Source organism: Lampetra planeri, chromosome 39 (genome assembly GCF_965212315.1).
Source record: "Lampetra planeri chromosome 39, kcLamPlan1.2.h2, whole genome shotgun sequence".
NCBI classification, from domain to species: domain Eukaryota; kingdom Metazoa; phylum Chordata; class Hyperoartia; order Petromyzontiformes; family Petromyzontidae; genus Lampetra; species Lampetra planeri.
In genome coordinates this window covers 5,829,573-5,849,132 of record NC_136145.1, presented here as the reverse complement: position 1 = coordinate 5,849,132, position 19,560 = coordinate 5,829,573, and the positions used below count along the sequence as shown (strand labels likewise).

General features: G+C 53.0%; 1 protein-coding gene across 2 annotated transcripts in view; it reads left to right on the top strand.

Annotated features, from left to right (window-relative positions):
• Positions 1 to 19,560, top strand: part of LOC144731530 (stimulated by retinoic acid gene 6 protein-like) — a 37,376-nt gene that overhangs the window by 4,723 nt on the left and 13,093 nt on the right. Inside the window, exons 2-10 of one of the 2 annotated variants that reach the window (XM_078612656.1) lie at positions 6,415 to 6,472; positions 8,061 to 8,158; positions 9,393 to 9,532; positions 10,942 to 11,062; positions 12,603 to 12,648; positions 15,271 to 15,393; positions 15,749 to 15,819; positions 17,430 to 17,556; positions 18,771 to 18,924. In XM_078612656.1, the coding sequence (XP_078468782.1) occupies positions 6,415 to 6,472; positions 8,061 to 8,158; positions 9,393 to 9,532; positions 10,942 to 11,062; positions 12,603 to 12,648; positions 15,271 to 15,393; positions 15,749 to 15,819; positions 17,430 to 17,556; positions 18,771 to 18,924 (938 nt within the window). Of the gene's footprint in view, positions 1 to 6,382; positions 6,473 to 8,060; positions 8,159 to 9,392; positions 9,533 to 10,941; positions 11,063 to 12,602; positions 12,649 to 15,270; positions 15,394 to 15,748; positions 15,820 to 17,429; positions 17,557 to 18,770; positions 18,925 to 19,560 lie in introns of those variants that run through there. The other variant, XM_078612655.1, reaches the window with a different exon arrangement.

Here is a 19,560-nt window from a genome sequence, read left to right as displayed (position 1 = left end):
TTGTCCAGGACATAACCCTGAACAAAGGCCTCCACGATGGCTGCTGCCGACTGGTTGGCCAAAGGCCAGGCCATAGGCCAACGTGTAAAATACTCGACACCCGTCAACAAATATCTATTCCCTCTGGGGGTGGCGGGGAATGGTCCCAAAATGTCCAGAGCGACCAGCTCGTTTATCCTGGACACTTTGATCGATTGCAAGGGCGGGTTAGACTCCCGTGCCGGCGGTTTGCGTTGTGCACATTGAGGGCACGATCCCAACAAATCCCCCACATCCCTCGTCATGCCAGGCCAGTAAAAATCAAGTTGCAGCAAGGCGAGAGTCTTTTGGGTCCCCAGGTGTAGGAGGCGCTCATGAGCGGCCCATACCACCCTACCCCGCAACCCAGTAGGGACAACCAGCCGATGTCGACGTGACTTCCCGTCCCAATGCATTAGCAGACCTTGGCACATTTCCCATGCGTCGGAACCACCACTTTTTCCCCCCGCCGCACCGCCAACGCGACGTCGCCACCCGAGGAGGGAGACATCCTCCATCTGGAGGCGCCCCCATTCAATGACGGGCAACCCCAACAGGGAATCTTTGCCCTGCTGTTCGATCGAATTAGGAACCATTGCATCGTCGTCGTTGGCGGCCGCCAAGACAGGTACCGATGTGTCCCCTGGAGGCCTGCAACGTCCAGACCCCAGGAGGCATGCACACTCGGAGGTGGTTGGCAAGCGTGACAGAGCGTCCGCGTTGGTGTGGCGAACGCCCTTACGGTATGTGGTTTGGAAATCGTAATCCTGGAGGACCTCCAACCATCGGGACAATTGTCCCGATGGCTGTTGAACCCTCAGGGCGTACTGCAGTGCCGCATGATCTGTGCGGACGGTGAAATGCCGACCGTACAGATATGGGCGATACTGTTGGACGAAATGGACAATTGCCAACAGTTCCCTACGGGTGACACAATACCGTTGCTCCGCTGGAGACAACACCCGACTGCCGTACGCAACCACATGTTCCACGCCGTCAACCACCTGGGAGAGCACGCCCCCAATACCCGTGTTGCTCGCATCGGTGTCGAGCAAGAACGGTTTAGAAAAATCAGGGTAAATCAGGGGAGGAGCGTTTACCAAAGCATCCCGAAGGGAGCAAAAAGCAGCCTCCTCCTCCTGACCCCAGCAAAACCGAACCCCTTTAGATGTTAAAGCATGTAGGGGTTTGGCGATAGTCGCAAAATTAGCGACGAAGCGTCTATAATACGACGCAAACCCAATAAAACTCCTAACCTCTCCCACTGAGGTGGGAGTCGGCCAGGAGCTTACACACTGCGTTTTGGCGGGATCGGTAGAAATACCTGAGCGCCCCACGATGTGCCCCAAATAACGCACCGACTCGCGTAACAAATGGCATTTTTGGGGCTTAAATTTCAAATTAGCAGCCCGCATCTTTAGGAAAACCGCCCGCAACCTCTGGAGATGTTCCTCAAAAGTTTTTCCAAAGACAATGACGTCATCCAAATAAATCAGGCACGACTCCCATTGCAATCCAGCCAAAACCAATTCCATCAACCGCTGGAAAGTTGCCGGCGCTGAGTGTAAGCCCATCGGCAACCGGTTGAATTGAAACAGGCCGTGCGGAGTACGGAAAGCAGTTTTAGGCTTTGAATCATCGTCCAGAGGAAGCTGCCAGAATCCCGAAAGTAAGTCCAATGTGGAGAAGAATCGCGCTCCCGCCAAGGCGTCAAGCGATTCGTCCATCCGTGGGAGCGGGTATGCGTCGGCAACCGTAATTTTATTAAGGCGCCGAAAGTCAACGCAAAACCGCAACGAACCGTCCTGCTTCTTAACCAGGACGATCGGCGCTCCCCAAGGGCTGTTGGAGGGAGAAATTATGTCGGCGGCTAGCATGTCATCAACAGCCGATTTGACATGGTCCTTTTCGGCGGGACTCAACCGAAAAGGATTTTGGCGTATTGGCGCGCTGTCACCCGTATCAATATGGTGACGCAGCAGATGAGTGCAGCCCAAATCGTATTTATCCCGACTGAAAACGTCGGAAAATTCCCTCAGTAGTGTCTTAAGACGTTGGCGCTCTAAATTTGACAGGTCCGTCGATCCCGCGCAAAGCGCCTCGAGCCACCCTTCATCGCTGTCTGAATGTGGTCGCGGTGCAGGGGCAGCGCCGACATGACTCGCGACGGGTTCCTCACAGGGCACCGGCGTTGCGTGAGCAAGCACGGTCCCCTGTGGGACCACCACCGTCTGCGAGCCCACATTGAGGACCGCGATGAAGGGTTCTCCATCCCCTCTCACTATGGTCTGGGCCGGGAGTAAATTAGGTCCACTGACCCCGGCCCTAGACGGTCCCAGCAAAACCCCTTGAGCCCCAATGCCCTTAGCGAAGGGCCGCCGAAGTCTCAAAGGAATTAACATTTGCGCCCCCGGAGGAACGCGCACCGTTCTATCTACGAACGCCGGCACCGTCGCGAACGCCGTCCGGCTCGTAGCGGGGGATGGCAAAAACGCCATGCGTCGGCCCGATGGGAGCTCAATGCATCCCTGGTCGATTAATATCCTAATCGGCATTTTGGCCAGGAAATCCGTCCCCAGCAGGCACGGAACCGCCAGCGAGGAGGAAACAAAAATCGGCCCAGATAATTTAATATCCCCGACACAAATTTGGGCTCGAATTTGTCCGATGATGCCAAGTGAACCCCCGTTAGCAGCAAAGAATGGCACATTAACAGGCATCAAAGGACGGCTCTGGGCAGGGAGAATGTTATAAATCAACTCCGAAATAATGGTCGCCGATGCTCCTGTATCGACCAGGATGCGCACCTCGACCCCATCGATGTGACCCACAACGGCCGACGACCCCGATGACGCGGCTACAACCCGATGGGCTAACACGGACCACTGGCTGGGTTCAATGTGAGTACCCAGAGCGGTGCGTGTTGGTGCCATGGTACGCGATATTTGCCCCCCCTTCGCTGCGGTGTTCGAGTGTGTGACGGGCGTGTGCGTGGGCCAAACATGAGGGGTGCCGCGACTCGCCGGATTATGATGGTGGAGCTTGTGACGAGGGCCGGCGTCCCGTTGAGGTGTCGTTCCGCGCTGCCGAGGAGAGCGGCACCCCGAGGCGACGTGGCCCCGGATGCCGCAGTTATAACAGCGTGGAAGCGCTGGTGGCGACGATGGACGTTGTAGACGGCTTGAACCGGCCCGGTCCTCCCGCGCTCCCGCTCCGTGCTGCCGTTGATGGTTGATGGCGCAAACCTCTTCCGCCGGGAGGGTGGCCGCAGCGACGGCGCGCCCGCTCGCCGCCTTGCTGGCCTTCCGTCGTTGAGAGGACAGGTTTGCGTGGAGGAGACGGGCCGCTTGGAGGGAGCACATCTCTGCATCGTCCTGTGCGACAATGACGATGTCTAAGTCGTCCGCCAGCAAAAGTATCTTCTCTGTCACCATGGCGTCGACACCCTCGTCATCCATTCGTGGAAAGGCCTCCTTCGCCAGTGCCAGGAGGCTTGTGCGGTACGCCAGGGGCGACTCCTTCGTCCCCCGCTGGCGATCGTAAAAGAGTTGGCGACAGTCCGATGGTGGACCATATACCGCCGACAGCACCTGCATCGCCTTCCGCAGCGTGGAGCGCCTCTCCTTCGAAGCCGATGTTAGAGTGGCGAGGGCGTCGCTGTCGAGAAGTGCTGGCAGCGCGCGGAGAGCCTCGGCGTCTGTCCACTGTGCCATCTCCTGGTGAGCGAGGAAGCGCCGCTGGAAGCCGCCCCAGTCGCCATCCTCGCCCACAAATTCCTTGAGTGGAGGTAGCCGCTGATGTAAGGCAGCGGCTGCAGAGGAAGAACGCACTCCCTCGTCCGCCTCACTCAACTCAGCGTCGGCACGAACCAGCGATGGCATCGCCGGTCGCACCCGTGGTGACGCGGCAGGCACTGTACTCCCGCCGTTGGACGCGATGCTTAGAGCGGCCACGCCCTCAACAGCAGCTGCGGCGATGGCGGGAGTTTCAAAATGTTGCTCCGTTGAAATGGCGGGAAGGCGCTGTGGTCGTTGGCTGCTGTCGCCTCGTGGCGGTCCCGCAGCCCCCAGCCGCGTGATGTTGTCGAGCATGGCGGCTGCGGCGTACAGCAGCTCGGCCAGCTTCGCGTGCGCCTGCCTCAGCCCCTCCGTCGACGGCTCCCCTTCCTCCAGCTGCTGTGGCGTGGATGCACCCAGCCCCGGCTGCTCGATGGCGTCTTCAGCCATCTCGGGCCCTCCGACTGCAGCGGTGTCCTCCGCCCCTGGTACTCCGACTCGAGTCGTCCGGCGTGTATCCATGTTCGTACTTTGTTTCACTTCTGACGCCAGATGTAGTAACGCTCACGACTCGTTCACACCGGAGTTGGAGGCACACTGGTTTATTTAACACCAACGTTGTGACATACACATTTGAGGGGGTATCGGCCCCCTCACCCGTCTATCTGAGGACACACCTCTCTAGCTAACCCTAGCCTGCCTCTGAGTCCTCCACTAATGGGCTAGGGGAGGCTATCTTGGCCCGACACTGGTCAGTCGGGCCCGGTACCCAGAGTCCAGACCAGCACTGGCTCTGGCTCTGGTACCACGCCACTGGCTCGAGCCTGCGCGGTCCTGATAAGGACGGCGTACCAGGGGGAGTCCAGGGCTCTATCTCAGACGTCTTCCGCCTCCTCTTCTTTAGCTAAACATCACTCCCGAGCCCTTCGATACAATCCCCTTTTATACCCAACCCCTCCCTGAGGGGTGGGGCCCCGGGGGATCATAACGACCGAATCGACCCCCCAGGGTGTCTGGCGCGGACGTCGCAGAGGGCACCTGCTCGTGCACACATGTAGCCCCGCCTACTGTGTTTGTTTACCATAGGCTGCCATGCATAACGGGCTCTCTCTCTAACACCCCTACACTAGCAGTAATACCACCGTCATCACCTTCAGTTACGAGAAAAGCATTATCATCAACATTGCCACCATCATCAGCAGAAGCAGTGATCACTGAATTATCTGAATCAATACACTCATCAGCATTATCGTCATCAACACATTTCGGGAAATGGCGCTACTTTATAGCAGTACTGGTTAGAGTGCCTATCTGCGATAATTATTTTGTGCTGAAATATTTACGTGTTGAACTATCCTTTCCATTGCTCTACGGAAAGCGTCTAACCTGTGTACCTGTGCTCTACTGCGACTGACCACTGTTGTGCCACCCTATTAAAATTATAAATTCCAAAATTATGATTCTCAGTCTACCCGTGGATAAAGCCCCCCCCCCCCCATGTCAGTCGTGTTGAGTTGTTTTGACCATATTTCACCACCACCACCCTGGCCAGTGCAGGTTGGTGGAGGGGAGGGGGGGGATAGCAAGATCGGTTCAGAGTGTCTATGTTGTGTGTCTCTCTCTGTGTGTCTCTGTGTTGTGTGTCTCTCTCTCTCTGTGTTTATGTTGTGTCTCTCTCTGTGTGTCTCTGTGTTGTCTCTCACTGCTTGTGTGTCTGTCTGTGTGTCTCCGTGTCTGTGTTTTGTCTCTCTCTCAAATTTAATTGTACCTGATGATGACTGCTTGTTTTGCAATCGAAACGTCGTATTCCATTATATTATTTATTTTCCTTCTACGTTACTTTACCGAAAGAACCAAAGAGAGACACCATTTTTTTTTCCCAGCTGCCCTAAGTCCCTCACATTTATCTTGAATTTATGTTAACGGCATTGACACTATTGGGAAAGCTACATTTTAAAAGTAATCTGATTACGGATCGCGGAATTACTCCAGCAGACACCATCAGCACGCTAATCGTAGGAGCCCCCTTTAAAACCCTCGCGGCCAAAAGAGTTCTGCATTGATCCGAAATCATGACCTCGTGTCAGGCAATGCCCCTTCTTCAAAGCATTATGGGTATATTTATTATCTGTGAAAATAATCTAGTCCCAAAATCTTAGGTACAAATTTTTTCTTTTCGTTTTACTCTGGCAAACTTGTAACTTCGGTACTCTTTGGGACCAGGTTTGTGCCATTCCATAAATCCTAAATCCACCAATAGATCGAGGCCCCCCATGCCATGTCACGTGGCATGGGGTGATATCACTATTGTTAGCATGTTGACATTTGAAATTGGTACATAATGCAAGTGATCTTAACATATCTACAGTATGGGACCCTTTTTTGGCAGCATCAAGATGATGATAATTAACGATGATAATGCACACTTGGTGCCATGCGATAGATGTCTATTTGGTGTTTGAACACCTTAACAACCTGTATTCTTGCCGGAAAGGGTAAAGCCTATTATTTTTTTCATGACGTTAAAATTACACGAAAAGAAGAATAATACGAAATGTTTAAATCTGAAACTCATCCTCGTTGGCTTTATTTATTTCTCTTTTATGTTTCCATTCAACAGGACCTGCAAGTCCAGCATAAACATGGCCTGGTTCATGCATTTCTCCCTCATCCCTGCGGTAAGCGTTTCCCCCGGCGGTGAGCTTGATCGACTCGGTACAGTCGATTGAAATCTGTCCCTGCGCCACGAGGTGGACGGGTGGCTTCCGAGGTTTCGTTGGTGATTCCAACCACCAGCTTCGTCAGGCGATGTGAAATGTTGGCATCCCAGCTCCACCGCACCCCCTCCCCCTTTAATGACGGGGCATGGAGTCCATTAAGCAATGCAGCTTTTAAACCCCCACACACACACAGACAAAAAGCAAACGGCTCTGCTCTTCTCTTGTAAATATTTACTAAGGTCGTGTCTCCTGGGCTGTAGTGAAAAGGCAAAAAATAAAAAAAACCTCGCCATCCATCATTATTTATTAAGGCTGCCTACAAAACGTGCCAATGTGCTGAATTTCGCGTGGCATTTGAGAAGCAACAGACCGGCTTCATAATCGTTCGCCTGGATATTGAGGCGGGTGTCGCTTGAAGTCAGATGCCCGGAATGTTGTGGCGGGACGTGGATGAGCAAGGCAGAAGCTCTGGGGAGAGACACGCGGCATGCGGTGCGTGTCATGGCAGGATAAGGCCCGATCAGAGGTCACGGGGGTCAATGTGGTAAGAGACAGACATGGGAGCGGTCTCCTCGAGTCTGCCGACCAAGGAGGAGAGCAAAGAGGAGGTGGTGAGACACGGTCAGGGCCGGTCACGGAGATTGCTGCGTCTCCTTTGCAGCAGCCGCAGGATCTGGTGGAGGGTAGAACGTGTTGGCGAGACGTGGTGGTGGTGGCGGTGGCATCAACGGCGGTAGCCACGCCGACGTCCTCGACCTTTTGATCGAGGAGTTTGAAAGCTGTTCGACGCAAGGCAGTCTGTCTGTCCGCACGTCTCTCCCTGTGTCTCCCCACGTCTCACCGCGTCTCTCTGCCTGCGTCTGCTCGCGTGTCCCGGGCTCCGTGTCTCCGCACACCTTTCCCGTCCGTACGTCAAAGTGTCTCCCCCAGTTCTTCCCCGCGAGTCTCCCCCCCCCCCCGCCATGCTCCCCCCCATGCCTCCCCCCGTGTCTCCCCCACCCCTCCCGTGTCTCTCCGTGCCCCCCCCGTGCCTGCCCCTTTGCCCCCTCCTCCGTGTATCCCCCTCCCCTCCCGTGTATCCCCCCCTCCTGTGTCTCTCCCCGTGTCTCACCTCCTCCCCCGTGTCTCCCCGTGCCCCCGCCCTCGTGTTTCCCCCTTTGCCCCCCCCATGTATTCCCCCCTCCCGTGCCCCCCCCCCCCCCGTGTCTCTCCCCGTGTCTCACCTCCCCCCCGTGTCTCCCCCTGTGCCCCCCCCCGTGTCTCTCCCCGTGTCTCACCTCCCCCCCGTGTCTCCCCCCTCCCTCCCGTGTCTCTCCTCGTGTTTCACCTCCCCCCCCCGTGTCTCCCCGTGCCCCCCCCGTTCCCCCCCCATGTCTCCCCCTTTGCACCCCCCCCCCGTGTATCCCCCCCTCCCGTGCCCCCCCCCCGTGTCTCTCCCCGTGTCTCACATCCCCCCCCCCGTGTCTCACCTCCCCCCCCGTGTCTCCCCCTGTGCCCCCCCCCCCCGTGTCCCCCCCCCCCCCCCCCCCGCGTGTCTCCCCGGCAGGTCGTCGTCATCATCCTGCTGTCGTTCCTGCAGCGCCGCGTCCGCGGACACCAACTGGACGAGCGCTTCCCCCTCAACCGCCGCTTCGGCATCGTGGTGTAAGCGCACAATGACAAAGGTCCCCCGCGTAGCCTCTCAACAGACGCGTTGGGGCAAGTGCAGTCGTGACGAGCACCTGTGAAGGCTGGTGTCGGCGCACCGCGCGAGGTTCTCATTTAAGGGGCCGTCCATAAATGACGTCACGCACCTCGGGGGGGGGGGGGGGGTTCAGACATTTGTGACGATGTGTGACGAGGGTGTGGGGGGGGGGGTTTGAGAAATGTGACGTCACGTAAAAATGCGCAAATTTAAATAAATGTAGACAGCACGTTATACTTAATTAAATATACTTTTTAATAAATGTTTTCTCCTACAACATCAGATTGCAAGCGGCACATTAAATACGCACTACAATGACAATAGTTTAAAGCGATTTGAAGCGTGTTTTATTTGGGGGGGGGGGGCAGAGCTTTGTGACGTCAAATTTGAGGGGGGGTCTGACTTTTTGTGACGCCGTGTGACGAGGCGGGGGGGGGTCAAAATCGCGTGACGTCATTTATGGACAGCTCCTAAAGCTGAGTGGACCTTGCGGAGGCCCATAACCGGTTCATGTCTATATACTCGCCACTGTTATCGATCATGAGCGGGAATCGAACTCGGGACGTCGGAGTTCGTAGCGCGCCGCTCTCAATAGCCGCCTGGGCACACACAAAGATCCCCCGTATAGCCTTCACAGACTGCTGGGGCAAGTGCTGTTAGCGAGTACCTATGAAGGCCGGCACGGCACACGACGGGGTGGGTGGCCAACACCAGTGGCGATGTTTACGCACCGCACCAGGTACTCATTTGAGGCTGAGTCAACCTAGGGGAGGCCCAGGGACCGGTTCAGATACTCGCTATCACCGGTGTTGGCCGTGAGCAGGAATCGAGCCCAGGTCGCCAGGTTTCGTAGCGCAGCGCGCTAACCGCTTCACCACCGCTCCCGTAATTGTTGCACTACTGCCCGCATACACAAACAAACACACACGCAAACAAAAACACACATACACACGCACACACAAACACACACACGCGCACACAAACACACGCACACAAACACACACGCACACAAACGCACACAAACGCGCACACACACGCACACAAACGCACACAAAAACACACGCATGCACACAAACACAAATACACGCACACACACAAGCACAAACACACGCGCACATAAACACGCACGCACACACACGCACAAACACACACAAACACACGTTCGCACACGCTGAGCGGGCGCTGTGTGTCCAGGCCCGTGTACCTGGTGGGCAACCAGAGCAACCGCTGGTCGTACGGCATCGCGTTCGGAGCGACCACCAGCACGGTGGTGTCGCTCTTCACCAACGAGTTCTCCAACTACTTCGACTTCGTCGCTCCGTCGTGGGCAAAAGGTGGGGACCAGGACGACGCCGGACGACCACTGCCATTATTGTGACACCACTCCTACCCTCCCTTCTTCGTCGTCGTCGTCATCATCTCAGTCGTCGTCATCATCTCAGTCGTCGTTGTCTTCATCGTCTCAGTCGTCATTGCCGTCTCAGTCGTTGTCGTCATCATCATCTCAGTCGTTGACATCGTCTCAGTCGTTGTCGTCATCATCGTTGTCATCAACGCAAACTTCGCTGTCAGCTGTATTGTCATTATTCTTGGCTCTTTCGGTAAAGTCATGTAGAAGGGAAACAATAAAGTAATACAAATATAAAACAATAAAATTAGAATTTTATAATATAAAATCATAAAATGCGAATTTATTGTTTTATACTTTTATTATTTTATTGGTAAAATTTCTTATTATTTTATTATTTCCCTTCTACGTGACTTTACCGAAAGAACCAATAATATGAATCCCTGCAGTCACGAAAGCTTTAAATCAAAATGTATTGTCATTGTCACCACAGCAAGCGTCATCATCGTCATCGTGATTAAATCACAACAAGAACAACAGCTGTCTCTTGATTTGAAGCTTTCGTGACTGCAGGAATCCATACTCGTTGCTTCTTTCGGTAAAGTCACGTAGGTAGAAAATAAAATAAATCATAAAATAAATCACGACGTTTCGGGCGCAACACAACAACAACAGCTCTCGTTCGCCACTAACTCGCGGTGAAGCCAACACGGTGCGTGTGGCCAGGCTAAGGGCACCTTGAGGCCACCGTGCATCGTCGAAGGTCCCCCACTGGCAGATGCCATGTGGGTTGACTGAGATGACTGGCAGATGCACCCACCACCTGTGCACGCCACTGTGCCAACTTGACAAGTTTTAACCTGCCCGGCGCTCCGCTCGTGGTTGTGAGCGGTCACTCCTCTGCTCTGCGTTGTCGTTGGAAGTGCGACTGCCTCCAATTACCCAGAAGCGTCCTTCACGAACCTCCTCCACAGAGGCCGATTTTGACACCGCTGGTACCATACAAATAAAAAAATTGAACATCATGATGACCACAACCTCCAACAGCATCGTAATCACATTCATGATGATTGAGGTGATGTGGTTCTGATGATGAGGATGATGCTGACATTGCTAATGTAGCTGCTGCTGCTATTTTTAATTGACGGGGTTAACCAAATTGCCGACCCAAGCAAATGTACCGAAAAAAATAAATATAATTATGATCATCATCATCATCGTCGTCAGCCACGTGGGCCGATCTCATCGCTCCATCTCCATGGTGGTTCACCCACTTGGAAGCACTTCTCTTCTTTAGCTGCCATCATGAGGACATCAACGACGTTGACAACGATCATCATCATCATCGTTGTTGTTGATACTAACATTACACTAATCGCTGCCTCTGCCCGACAGCTCTGGTTTATCTGCTGGCCGCCCTGGAAGTCGGCGTGGATGTTTACCCGTTCTTCGCCTGCCTTGGGACCGAGTACAAAATCCTGGGTTCAGTCCTGGGCTTCCTATACTCGGTGTCATGGTGAGCTTGCAACCTCCATGCAATCTATAATACTGGTAGGAACCTCCTGGTTACACCAGCCCACAGGGGATTATTGTGTCCGTCCGTCGTGCATCCAAGGGCTGGGTGGGGAGGGGCTGGTCACCCCGTGGTGCCCTTATCAACGTTTAACCTACTCACGCCGGCTTGTGCCCGCCCTCACAGTCGGGCATATTTGCAGAATACACCACGCAGCCGTTGACCCTGGCCATTGACCGAGCAACCCAACGTTCTTACCAGCTCCCTCCGCAGGAATGTGTTTGTGTACGCGTGTGTGTGGCTGGGAGCGGTGGTGTAGCGGTTAGCGCGCTGCACTACGAACCTGAAGATGCGAGTTCAATTCTCGCTCACGGCCAACACCAGTGACGATTATATCTGAACCGGTACCTGGGCCTCCCCTAGGTCGATTCATCCTTAAATGAGTACCTGGTGCGGTGTGTAAACGTCGCCACTGGGGAGACAAAGGCGGCCGGGCGTGGTGCTGGCTACCCAGCCAATCGTGTGCCGTTCCGGCCTTCATAGGTGCTCGCTAACAGCACTTTCCCAAACAGTCTGTTAAGGCTACACGGGGGATCTTTGTCTTTGTGGCCAGGATTTGTGATGTATACGTGTGTGTGACTGAGATTGGTGATGTGTGTTTGGGTGGCCGGGACTGGTGTGGGGCCGTCCATAAATGACGTCACGCACCTAGGGGGGGGAGGGGGGTCAGACATTTGTGACGATGTGTGACGAAGGGGGTAGGGCGGGTTTGAGAAATGTGACGTCACATCAAAATGCGCAACTTTAAATAAATATTAATTAAATGGAATTGTTATAACAACACTCATTTTGATTAATTTTCATTATTAACTATTTGATTATTTAAATTGACTAAGGTCACCTTTTATTTATTCCATGAAGGAGCATTTTGCTTCTCCATGGGAGAATGGAGAAGCATACATTTTGTAGGTGCTCGCTTAACAGCACTTTCCCCAACAGCCCGGTGTAGGCTATACGGGGCATCTTTGTCTCACTCTAATTGTATGTTTCCCTGACCTTTGACACTTCGGCTGGTGCAAGTGCTGCAGTGACATCACCGCCTCGTTGACAATTGCACTCACACAAAGACAAAGATCCCCCTGCAGCCTTCAGTAGACCGTTGGGTCAAGTGCTGTCAGCGAGCACCGATGAAGGCCGGAACGGGTGCTGGGTGGCCAGCACCACGCCCGGCCGCCTTTGTCTCCCCAGTGCTGATGGTTGTACACCGCAGCAGGTACTCATTTGAGTCTTGGTTGACCTTGGGGAAGGCCCTGGACTGGTTCAGATAATTAATCATCGCTGGTGTTGGTGGCCGCCGGGTTTGTAGTGCGCAACAAACCACCGCTCCCCACATACGTTACACACACACATACGCAGACACAGGTAAACACACACACATATGCAATCAACTATGTTCGATTAAAATATTTACTTTATAAAAAATCTATCAAATTTGTTCGACTAAAATATTGAACTTGACGTTTTGTTTGTTCGTTTTCGGCAGGCTAACTGTGAATTTGATTGACGTTTGTCAATGCTCATTTGATCCGGTAAGTTCGTTTCCATTACTCGACACTGTATTCGTTTTCATTCGCACGCTCGACAGCGACTCTGAGTTTTCGGCAGGGGTCCTCCTGCATCCTTTGCAGAGGTTGCAACCGGGTACCCGATACCCGTACCCTACCCGATGCCCGTACCCTACCCGATACCCGGCTACCCGGGTACGGGTGCCCATTTGCGACCCTGGTGCGGCCGGGTACGGGTACGGGTAAGGAATCAAAACCCGTTTGCGACCTCTGATCCTCTGGCAGGACTTTGGGGCCTATTTCTGCGCCCGTCTTTCAGACGCGCGGCTTCTGCGGCCGTCTGGAACGCTCTTCCTTCCGATATTAGGAAGCCACTGGAGTTATGCGCTCTTAAATGTTGATTTAAAACGCATTTCATGAGAACTGCTTTTTGTGTTGGGATCCTCGGATGAAATGCGCAAATGTAAATTATTATAATATATCGACAACCCATCTCTCGCTCCCGTGTTGCCAGTCAATGCACCTCACTGGCCACCTACGTTGAACTAACTCTGAACTCTTTCTGTAAATGATAAGAAGCTCGTCCGGCAGGAGACTGCGTGCTTAGCTGACAACCAGTGAGCGGAATAATGCGAACCACTGTGTGATACCTAGACGGCAAACAGCACTTATGACGAGTGGCTGGCTCACAGGGCGTGAGCGATGCACAGGGCCTGGTTTTAAATCCACAAACTCGACGTTCTGCAGTCAACATTCTGGCCGAAGAGCAGTGGTGGGGAACGTTCGGCCCGTGGGCCGTATAAGGCCCCCGAAATCATTTGATCTGGCCCTGCCAAGGCAACTGCCGGCGGGACTCGAAATTCAATAAATCTAGGAGCAAACCTGGACAAGCAGTTGCGAGTAGCAACATCATCAATACCGGCTAACATTACACGCCTCACCAAAAAGAAGCAGTTCCAGCCATCACATTAGGGGTGAGTTAATTAAATGTTTGACCAAATATAACGGGCACATTTTTAAGTTGATAATTTTGTATGGCCCGCGAATGATGTTATAAATATCCAAATGGCCCTTGGCAGTAAAAAGGTTCCCCACCCCTGCCGTATAGGCTCAGAGGGCTGGACGCTATAGTATCAGTCGTTCAAATGCTTCTGTCCAGAAATCAGCCGTCGTGAATTATCACTCCCCGAAGTCCGCATCGTAATTAGTGGTGGGGAGCCGTTAAACTCCCCGCCTCCTGCTGGCCTTACCGGGATACTGCAGTGTGGCGAGTGGATCCGTGTCCATCTGTGCGGAGCTCATCGAGTGCTGCGCCCTCCTTGGTTAACACGCGCGGGTTTCCTCCGGGCATTGTGCTCCGGTGCCCTCCCACATTTGTAAAGACTCGTCAATGGAGTTGGCCGAAACATGCCGATCGAGACGTTTCAGGCAATGGCCCTTCTGCATGTGACGACGAAGAAGGAGAAGGCATTGCGTATTATTTATTTTGGTTGGCAGTCGTGCTAATGCATCACTGCCAACGCAGCAGCAGCAGAGTCGCCAAATCATCCCAGTGTAGGATCGCAGAGCTTGGGCAACTGCTGGCGCCGGCTCTGGCTGTCTCCTCGCTCGTCCGTTGACGTTTCCCTGCGTCCCACCCCCCGCGCGAAAAGCTGAGCGCGTTGACACAATTCTCCGAAGCGCTTTAAAAGAGGGTGCAACTCGTCAGAATATGAAATTGCGAAGACGACATCTTTCTATCCCCCCCCCCCTGCGTTTCATAACCGGTTTAGTGCACGTTCACGGTGTGCACGTGCGTCACAACGTGATGCAGCGGGCCCCGCGCGCATTGCCTAAGTCGAAAAATAAAATGACGACGATGGTGACTGGGCGAAGAACCCGGGGCCGGCACAGGATTCGCTGTTGGTGGGACAATGTCGCTTGGCTGGTCTGGGAACGCCTGGGAATTCCCCAGGAAGAGCTAGAGTTTGTGTATAGTAGTGTATAGAGTAGTGTATAGTGTAGTAGTGTATAGTGTAGTGTTTAGTAGTATATTATGTATAGTAGTGTATAGTGTAGTAGAGTATAGTGCAGTGTATAGTAGTGTAGTGTATAGTGTATAGCAGAGGTGTGGACTCGAGTCATGTGACTTGGACTCGAGTCAGACTCGAGTCATGAATTTGATGACTTGCGACTCGACTTGGACTTGCATAACAATGACTTTGTCCCACCTATGAGATGTGGACTCGAGTCATGTGACTTGGACTCGAGTCAGACTCGAGTCATGAATTTGATGACTTGCTACTCGACTTGGACTTGCATAACAATGACTTTGTCCCACCTCTGGTGTATAGTAGTGTATAGTGTAGTAGTGTATAGTGTGTTTAGTAGTATATCGTGTATAGTAGTGTATAGTGTAGTAGGGTATAGTGCAGTGTATAGTAGTGTAGTGTATAGTAGTGTAGAGTAATATATAGTGTAGTAGTGTATAGTGTAGTAGTGCTGGAGTCCATCGCCAGGGAAAGGGAGGTCTGGACTGTCCTACTCAACACGCTGCCGCCGCGACCCTCACCAGGACAAGCGGAGTGAGAAACGAACGAACGGACGGACGATGATGACGACGACGATCCTGTGAACACGTGCGTGCGTGTGTGTGTGTCGACGCAGGACCACGTGTTTGTGGTTCTGACCAAGACGCCGTCGCTCGTGTGCCAGCTATTCCTCTCGCTCAAGTTCATCCACATGTTCTTCCGAGCGCTGATGATCGCCCTCGGGCGATCCAAGCCGGAGGTGAGGTTACGTGACGAGTGCTCCCCACGCCTTGCCCTCTGTGTTGTTGTCTTCGGCGTGTGTTTCCTCGCGAGTGGTTCGAGTTGTGGGTGTAGTCGCGAGCGGTGAGAGGCCGACGTGGGGTAAAAGGATAGTTTTGTTGTGTTTGTCCTGGTGATGCTCACGTATGTAGAATTGTTACTTTTAAGAATCCGAGAACTAGTGCTGTGACATCTAATACTTTTTATGTGTTTACGGTGAGCACGTCATATGACCCCACGTGCTGGCCAGCTGACCACATCCGCCAGTTGCTGTTTGCTTGTAACAAAGTGATTTTGATTCGTGTGTCTGTGTGTGTGCTTTAATTTATTTTCAGGAAACAGAATTGATTCTAAAATCACACCATGCAGCCTACATCAAAACCCTCTTATTGAAACCCGATCCGGAGTAAGTGCAGCACCGACCAATATTCATATATTGATATATTCTGCAACGGTCCACTGTCTGCTGGTTATCGGATGTATTCTAGATTTGAAGTTTTCGTGACTGCAAGGATCCATACTCTTTGGTTCTTTCGGTAAAGTCACGTAGATGAAAACAAAAATCACGATGTTTCGATTGCAACACAAGCAATCATCATCAGGTGTGACAACCACAGCAAGAAAATTAATGTTTTATTCATATTTTTTCACCTACGTGACTTTACCGAAAGAACCAAAGAGTATCGGACGTATGTTGAACTTCTTTCGAAACATACACAGCCAACCGTGATAATCGGAGGTGCGGGGGAAGCTGAACAAACTAAACACGAAAAGCAGTTCTTAAGAAATGAGTTTTCAATCTAGATGGTTTAGAAGTGCATATCTCCAGTGCTTTCCTAATATCGGATGGAAGAACATTCCAGACGGCCGCATAAGGGCATCTGAAAGCATGCAATGCGGTGACCGTCTTTGTTTGACGGCTGAGCCGAAAGCCGCTGCTGCTAGGATGACCGGAGTTCGCGTGATGGTTTTCTGCTCCTTCACGATAGACAACTCATGATCTTAACGTCTGTGAAAAATCCCCCTCGTTTTTGGACTCGTCCGCCCCACCACTCCGTGCCTCTGTCCACCCAGAAGTGTCCACCACAGTCTACGACTGGGGTGAAGTGGGGGTGCTTCCAACTTCTGACCCCCGTGCCCCTACTGGACATCTCTTTAAAACAAATGCTGTATAGCTCATCGGATTCCTCCAGTATTATTAAAGATTCTAATTCTTCCAAGATGATGTGGCCCAGCAAGGAAGTATAGGCCCAGCACCCTCTGCCCAAGGGCTTTCTTGAGCGCCTTCTAGTGGAGGACATTCAGCCAGCAGGGACGTGAGCAAGCAATTGCAGGGCTGCACCTTTACATCATCGCCTTTAAGCAAGTCGATCGACCAATCTGAACTTTATTTATTTAAAGTCGCCAATTCTTAATACGTAAATTATCATTCGCAGATAACAAAAAATATATTTAAAATCGTAATTTTGGACGTGCGTTGCGCAGCGTTTGCTCAGTCGGTCGCTCTCGTAGAGAGAGACAGACCGACTCTGGTAGGCGCGAGGGAGAGCCACAGACAACGAGCAGGGAAGGCAGCAGCCAGGCGGTGAGGAGCCGGCGTCAACGATTGCCCAAGCTCTGCGGTCCTCTGCATATGAGGGCGTCATCGACCAATTAATGAGTGGGACTTAAACGTGGGAGGAAGCCGGAGCACACGCCTGAGGCTAACCCACACATGCGAAGGGGAACCACTCTACCCCCCATACAGAGCGAACAGCTGGAGTCCACGTTCTCGCTGCGCCGCCTTCTCCTGGCGAGCCAGGGTACGGGGGCTTCTCCTCGTCGATGCCCACGGGGGAAGGGAGTTCGGCAACGACTGCGCGATTCGCCAACCCCCTTGGCCTCCAGAGTGCTCGATTGCATGCGACGCGCGTAGCCACCGCGGGGGCCATGCGATCGAAATGACAATCGGGGTTGACTCTAAAAAACCCAAAGGTTAACCACGACGTGTATTTGCACGCGTTTTTCGATGCACAGGGAGGAGGAAGAGGCTGTGAAACAAAAGTCGTGCTTTCGACGCAAGTGCTACGACTGGGACCCCCATTTTAAGTTTCCAGCCCGAATGATCGCGACGGCCGTGTTGGGAGTCATCTGCCTCTACTCCGTGAGTCTCCGACACCAGACTTGTGGCGACGCATGCGAAAACAAACAAATATGCTCCGATAATAATGTGTGCATTGTCTTTGAAACTGATTGGCCCTACACCAGAGACGGCCTTCTTAATGGCCTTGTCTCACCAGTGTCAGACCAGAGAGGGCCAAAGGCGAACAGTACAAAGGCAATGCACGTATCAAATTATGAATCGCTCGGGTTGAGCAGTTATATATATAATGCGAGCGTAAGCGGGGTTCGCTGCTGGCCTCTGGGCCAATCATATGGCCCGGGGTATTGGGGGGCGGAGCCAGTATGGGGGTGTATGTGAAGGTCCGCCGCTCACCTCGGGTCCAATCAGAAGCGAAGTGAGTGGGGGCGGAACCTAGGGGCATAGCCAGCAGGGCGCTATGGGGGGGCCAGATCTGGAAGGTTCGGAAGCGCGTGGTGAGAGGGAGGAGACAGGGTCACGTGGTGAAGGGGATATAGGTGGGAGCCTGGAAGGGCTCCGGGTCAGTTGGTAGAGTGAAGAAGCTGGACGACGTTGGGTGGCCGGAGGGAGTCCGCGCCATCAGCCACGTGGCTGAAGGAGCTTCAGCACACCGTCGGCCAGCGGTGTGCGGAGCGGGGGAGCGTGAAGGACTGACGAGAGAGCGCGTGCGGGGCGCGCGTGAGGAGCAGCTGGTCCGGTGTCGGGACCAGCAGGGTGCGGGTGTTAACCTGAATAAAGAGTGACGGAGACCAAGCAGTGCGTGGCGAAGTCCTTTATTACAAATATATGGGACCTTTTTGCCAGTATCAAAATGATGGAAAACATTTCAATTTAAAGCTTTCGTGACTGCAGGGATTCATCTTATTGGTTCTTTCGGTAAAGTCACGTAGAAGGGATGTAATAAAATAATAAAAATAAAACATATTAAAATAATTCTCACTTGACGGACCTGTTCTCCACCTGAGGACGGCTGCTTGCGTTGTGGTCGAAACGTCGTGAGAATTATTTTATTATGTTTTATTTTTATTATTTTATTACTTCCCTTCTACGTGACTTTACTGAAAGAACCAAGAAGATGGAAAACATGTTTTGCCACGCGTGGTTCATGCAGACTTGATGCCTTTGCAATGGGTGTTGCTTACTCGACGCGTGAAGATCTTAACGCCTTCCACGTTTTATTGCCGGAAGGGAGATGACGCCCATGAATAATTTGTTTTCTTCATTCATCCTCCCAGGTCGTGTTGATTGACATCCAGCTGGCGATACTGGTGTCCCGAGAGGTGGTGGAGTTGGAGGTGTCGCTGGACGAGCTAGTGAATGCGGACGACCTTCCCTCCGGCACCAACAGCACCATCATCCAGTTCGTCGAGTTCATGGGCGTCGCGCAAAGTGAGATGCTCCCCTTTCTCGAGTTCCCGCGAGAAGGAGGGGTTTTGGCTCGCCGACAAAACCGTTTGCGTCCCATTCGTTTCTGTGGCTCTTCGCCCGTCTCTTCCACGAACGCACGGTTGGCTACTCGCGGCGCGATAGAAGTTCAACGCACGCCTCGAGGGAGCTCTAGACGGTGTTTGGCCTACTCTTCCCTCGCTGGCCGGAAGCCTCGGAAGGAGGAGTGGAGTGATGTGCCCACACTTTGCCCCACCACGCGCGGGGAGGGTGGCGGGTGGTGTGGATTTAACGTGCACATATACCCTGGCACAAGCGCCGTCGTGACGTCACCGCCACTTAGTGGCGAATGGCGGTTGTTGTTGTTTATTGTTGGTGGTGGATATTTAAGAAACTCGCCCCATTGTTTGAACTGCCGCACCTGGATATAGATTTGGGCGCCACGGTGGCGAGGTGTTTACTACCTCGCCTGCTATGCAGGAGATCGTGGGTTCGATCCCGACCCTGACGCCTGCTGCTGTATATGTGAAGTTTGCGTGTCTCTCTCTCACTCTCCCCTTGGTCGTGTGGATTTTTCTCCGGGTTCCTCCGGTTTTTCCCTCCACATTTAGAAACAACGTCACGCGTTTAAGAGTATTT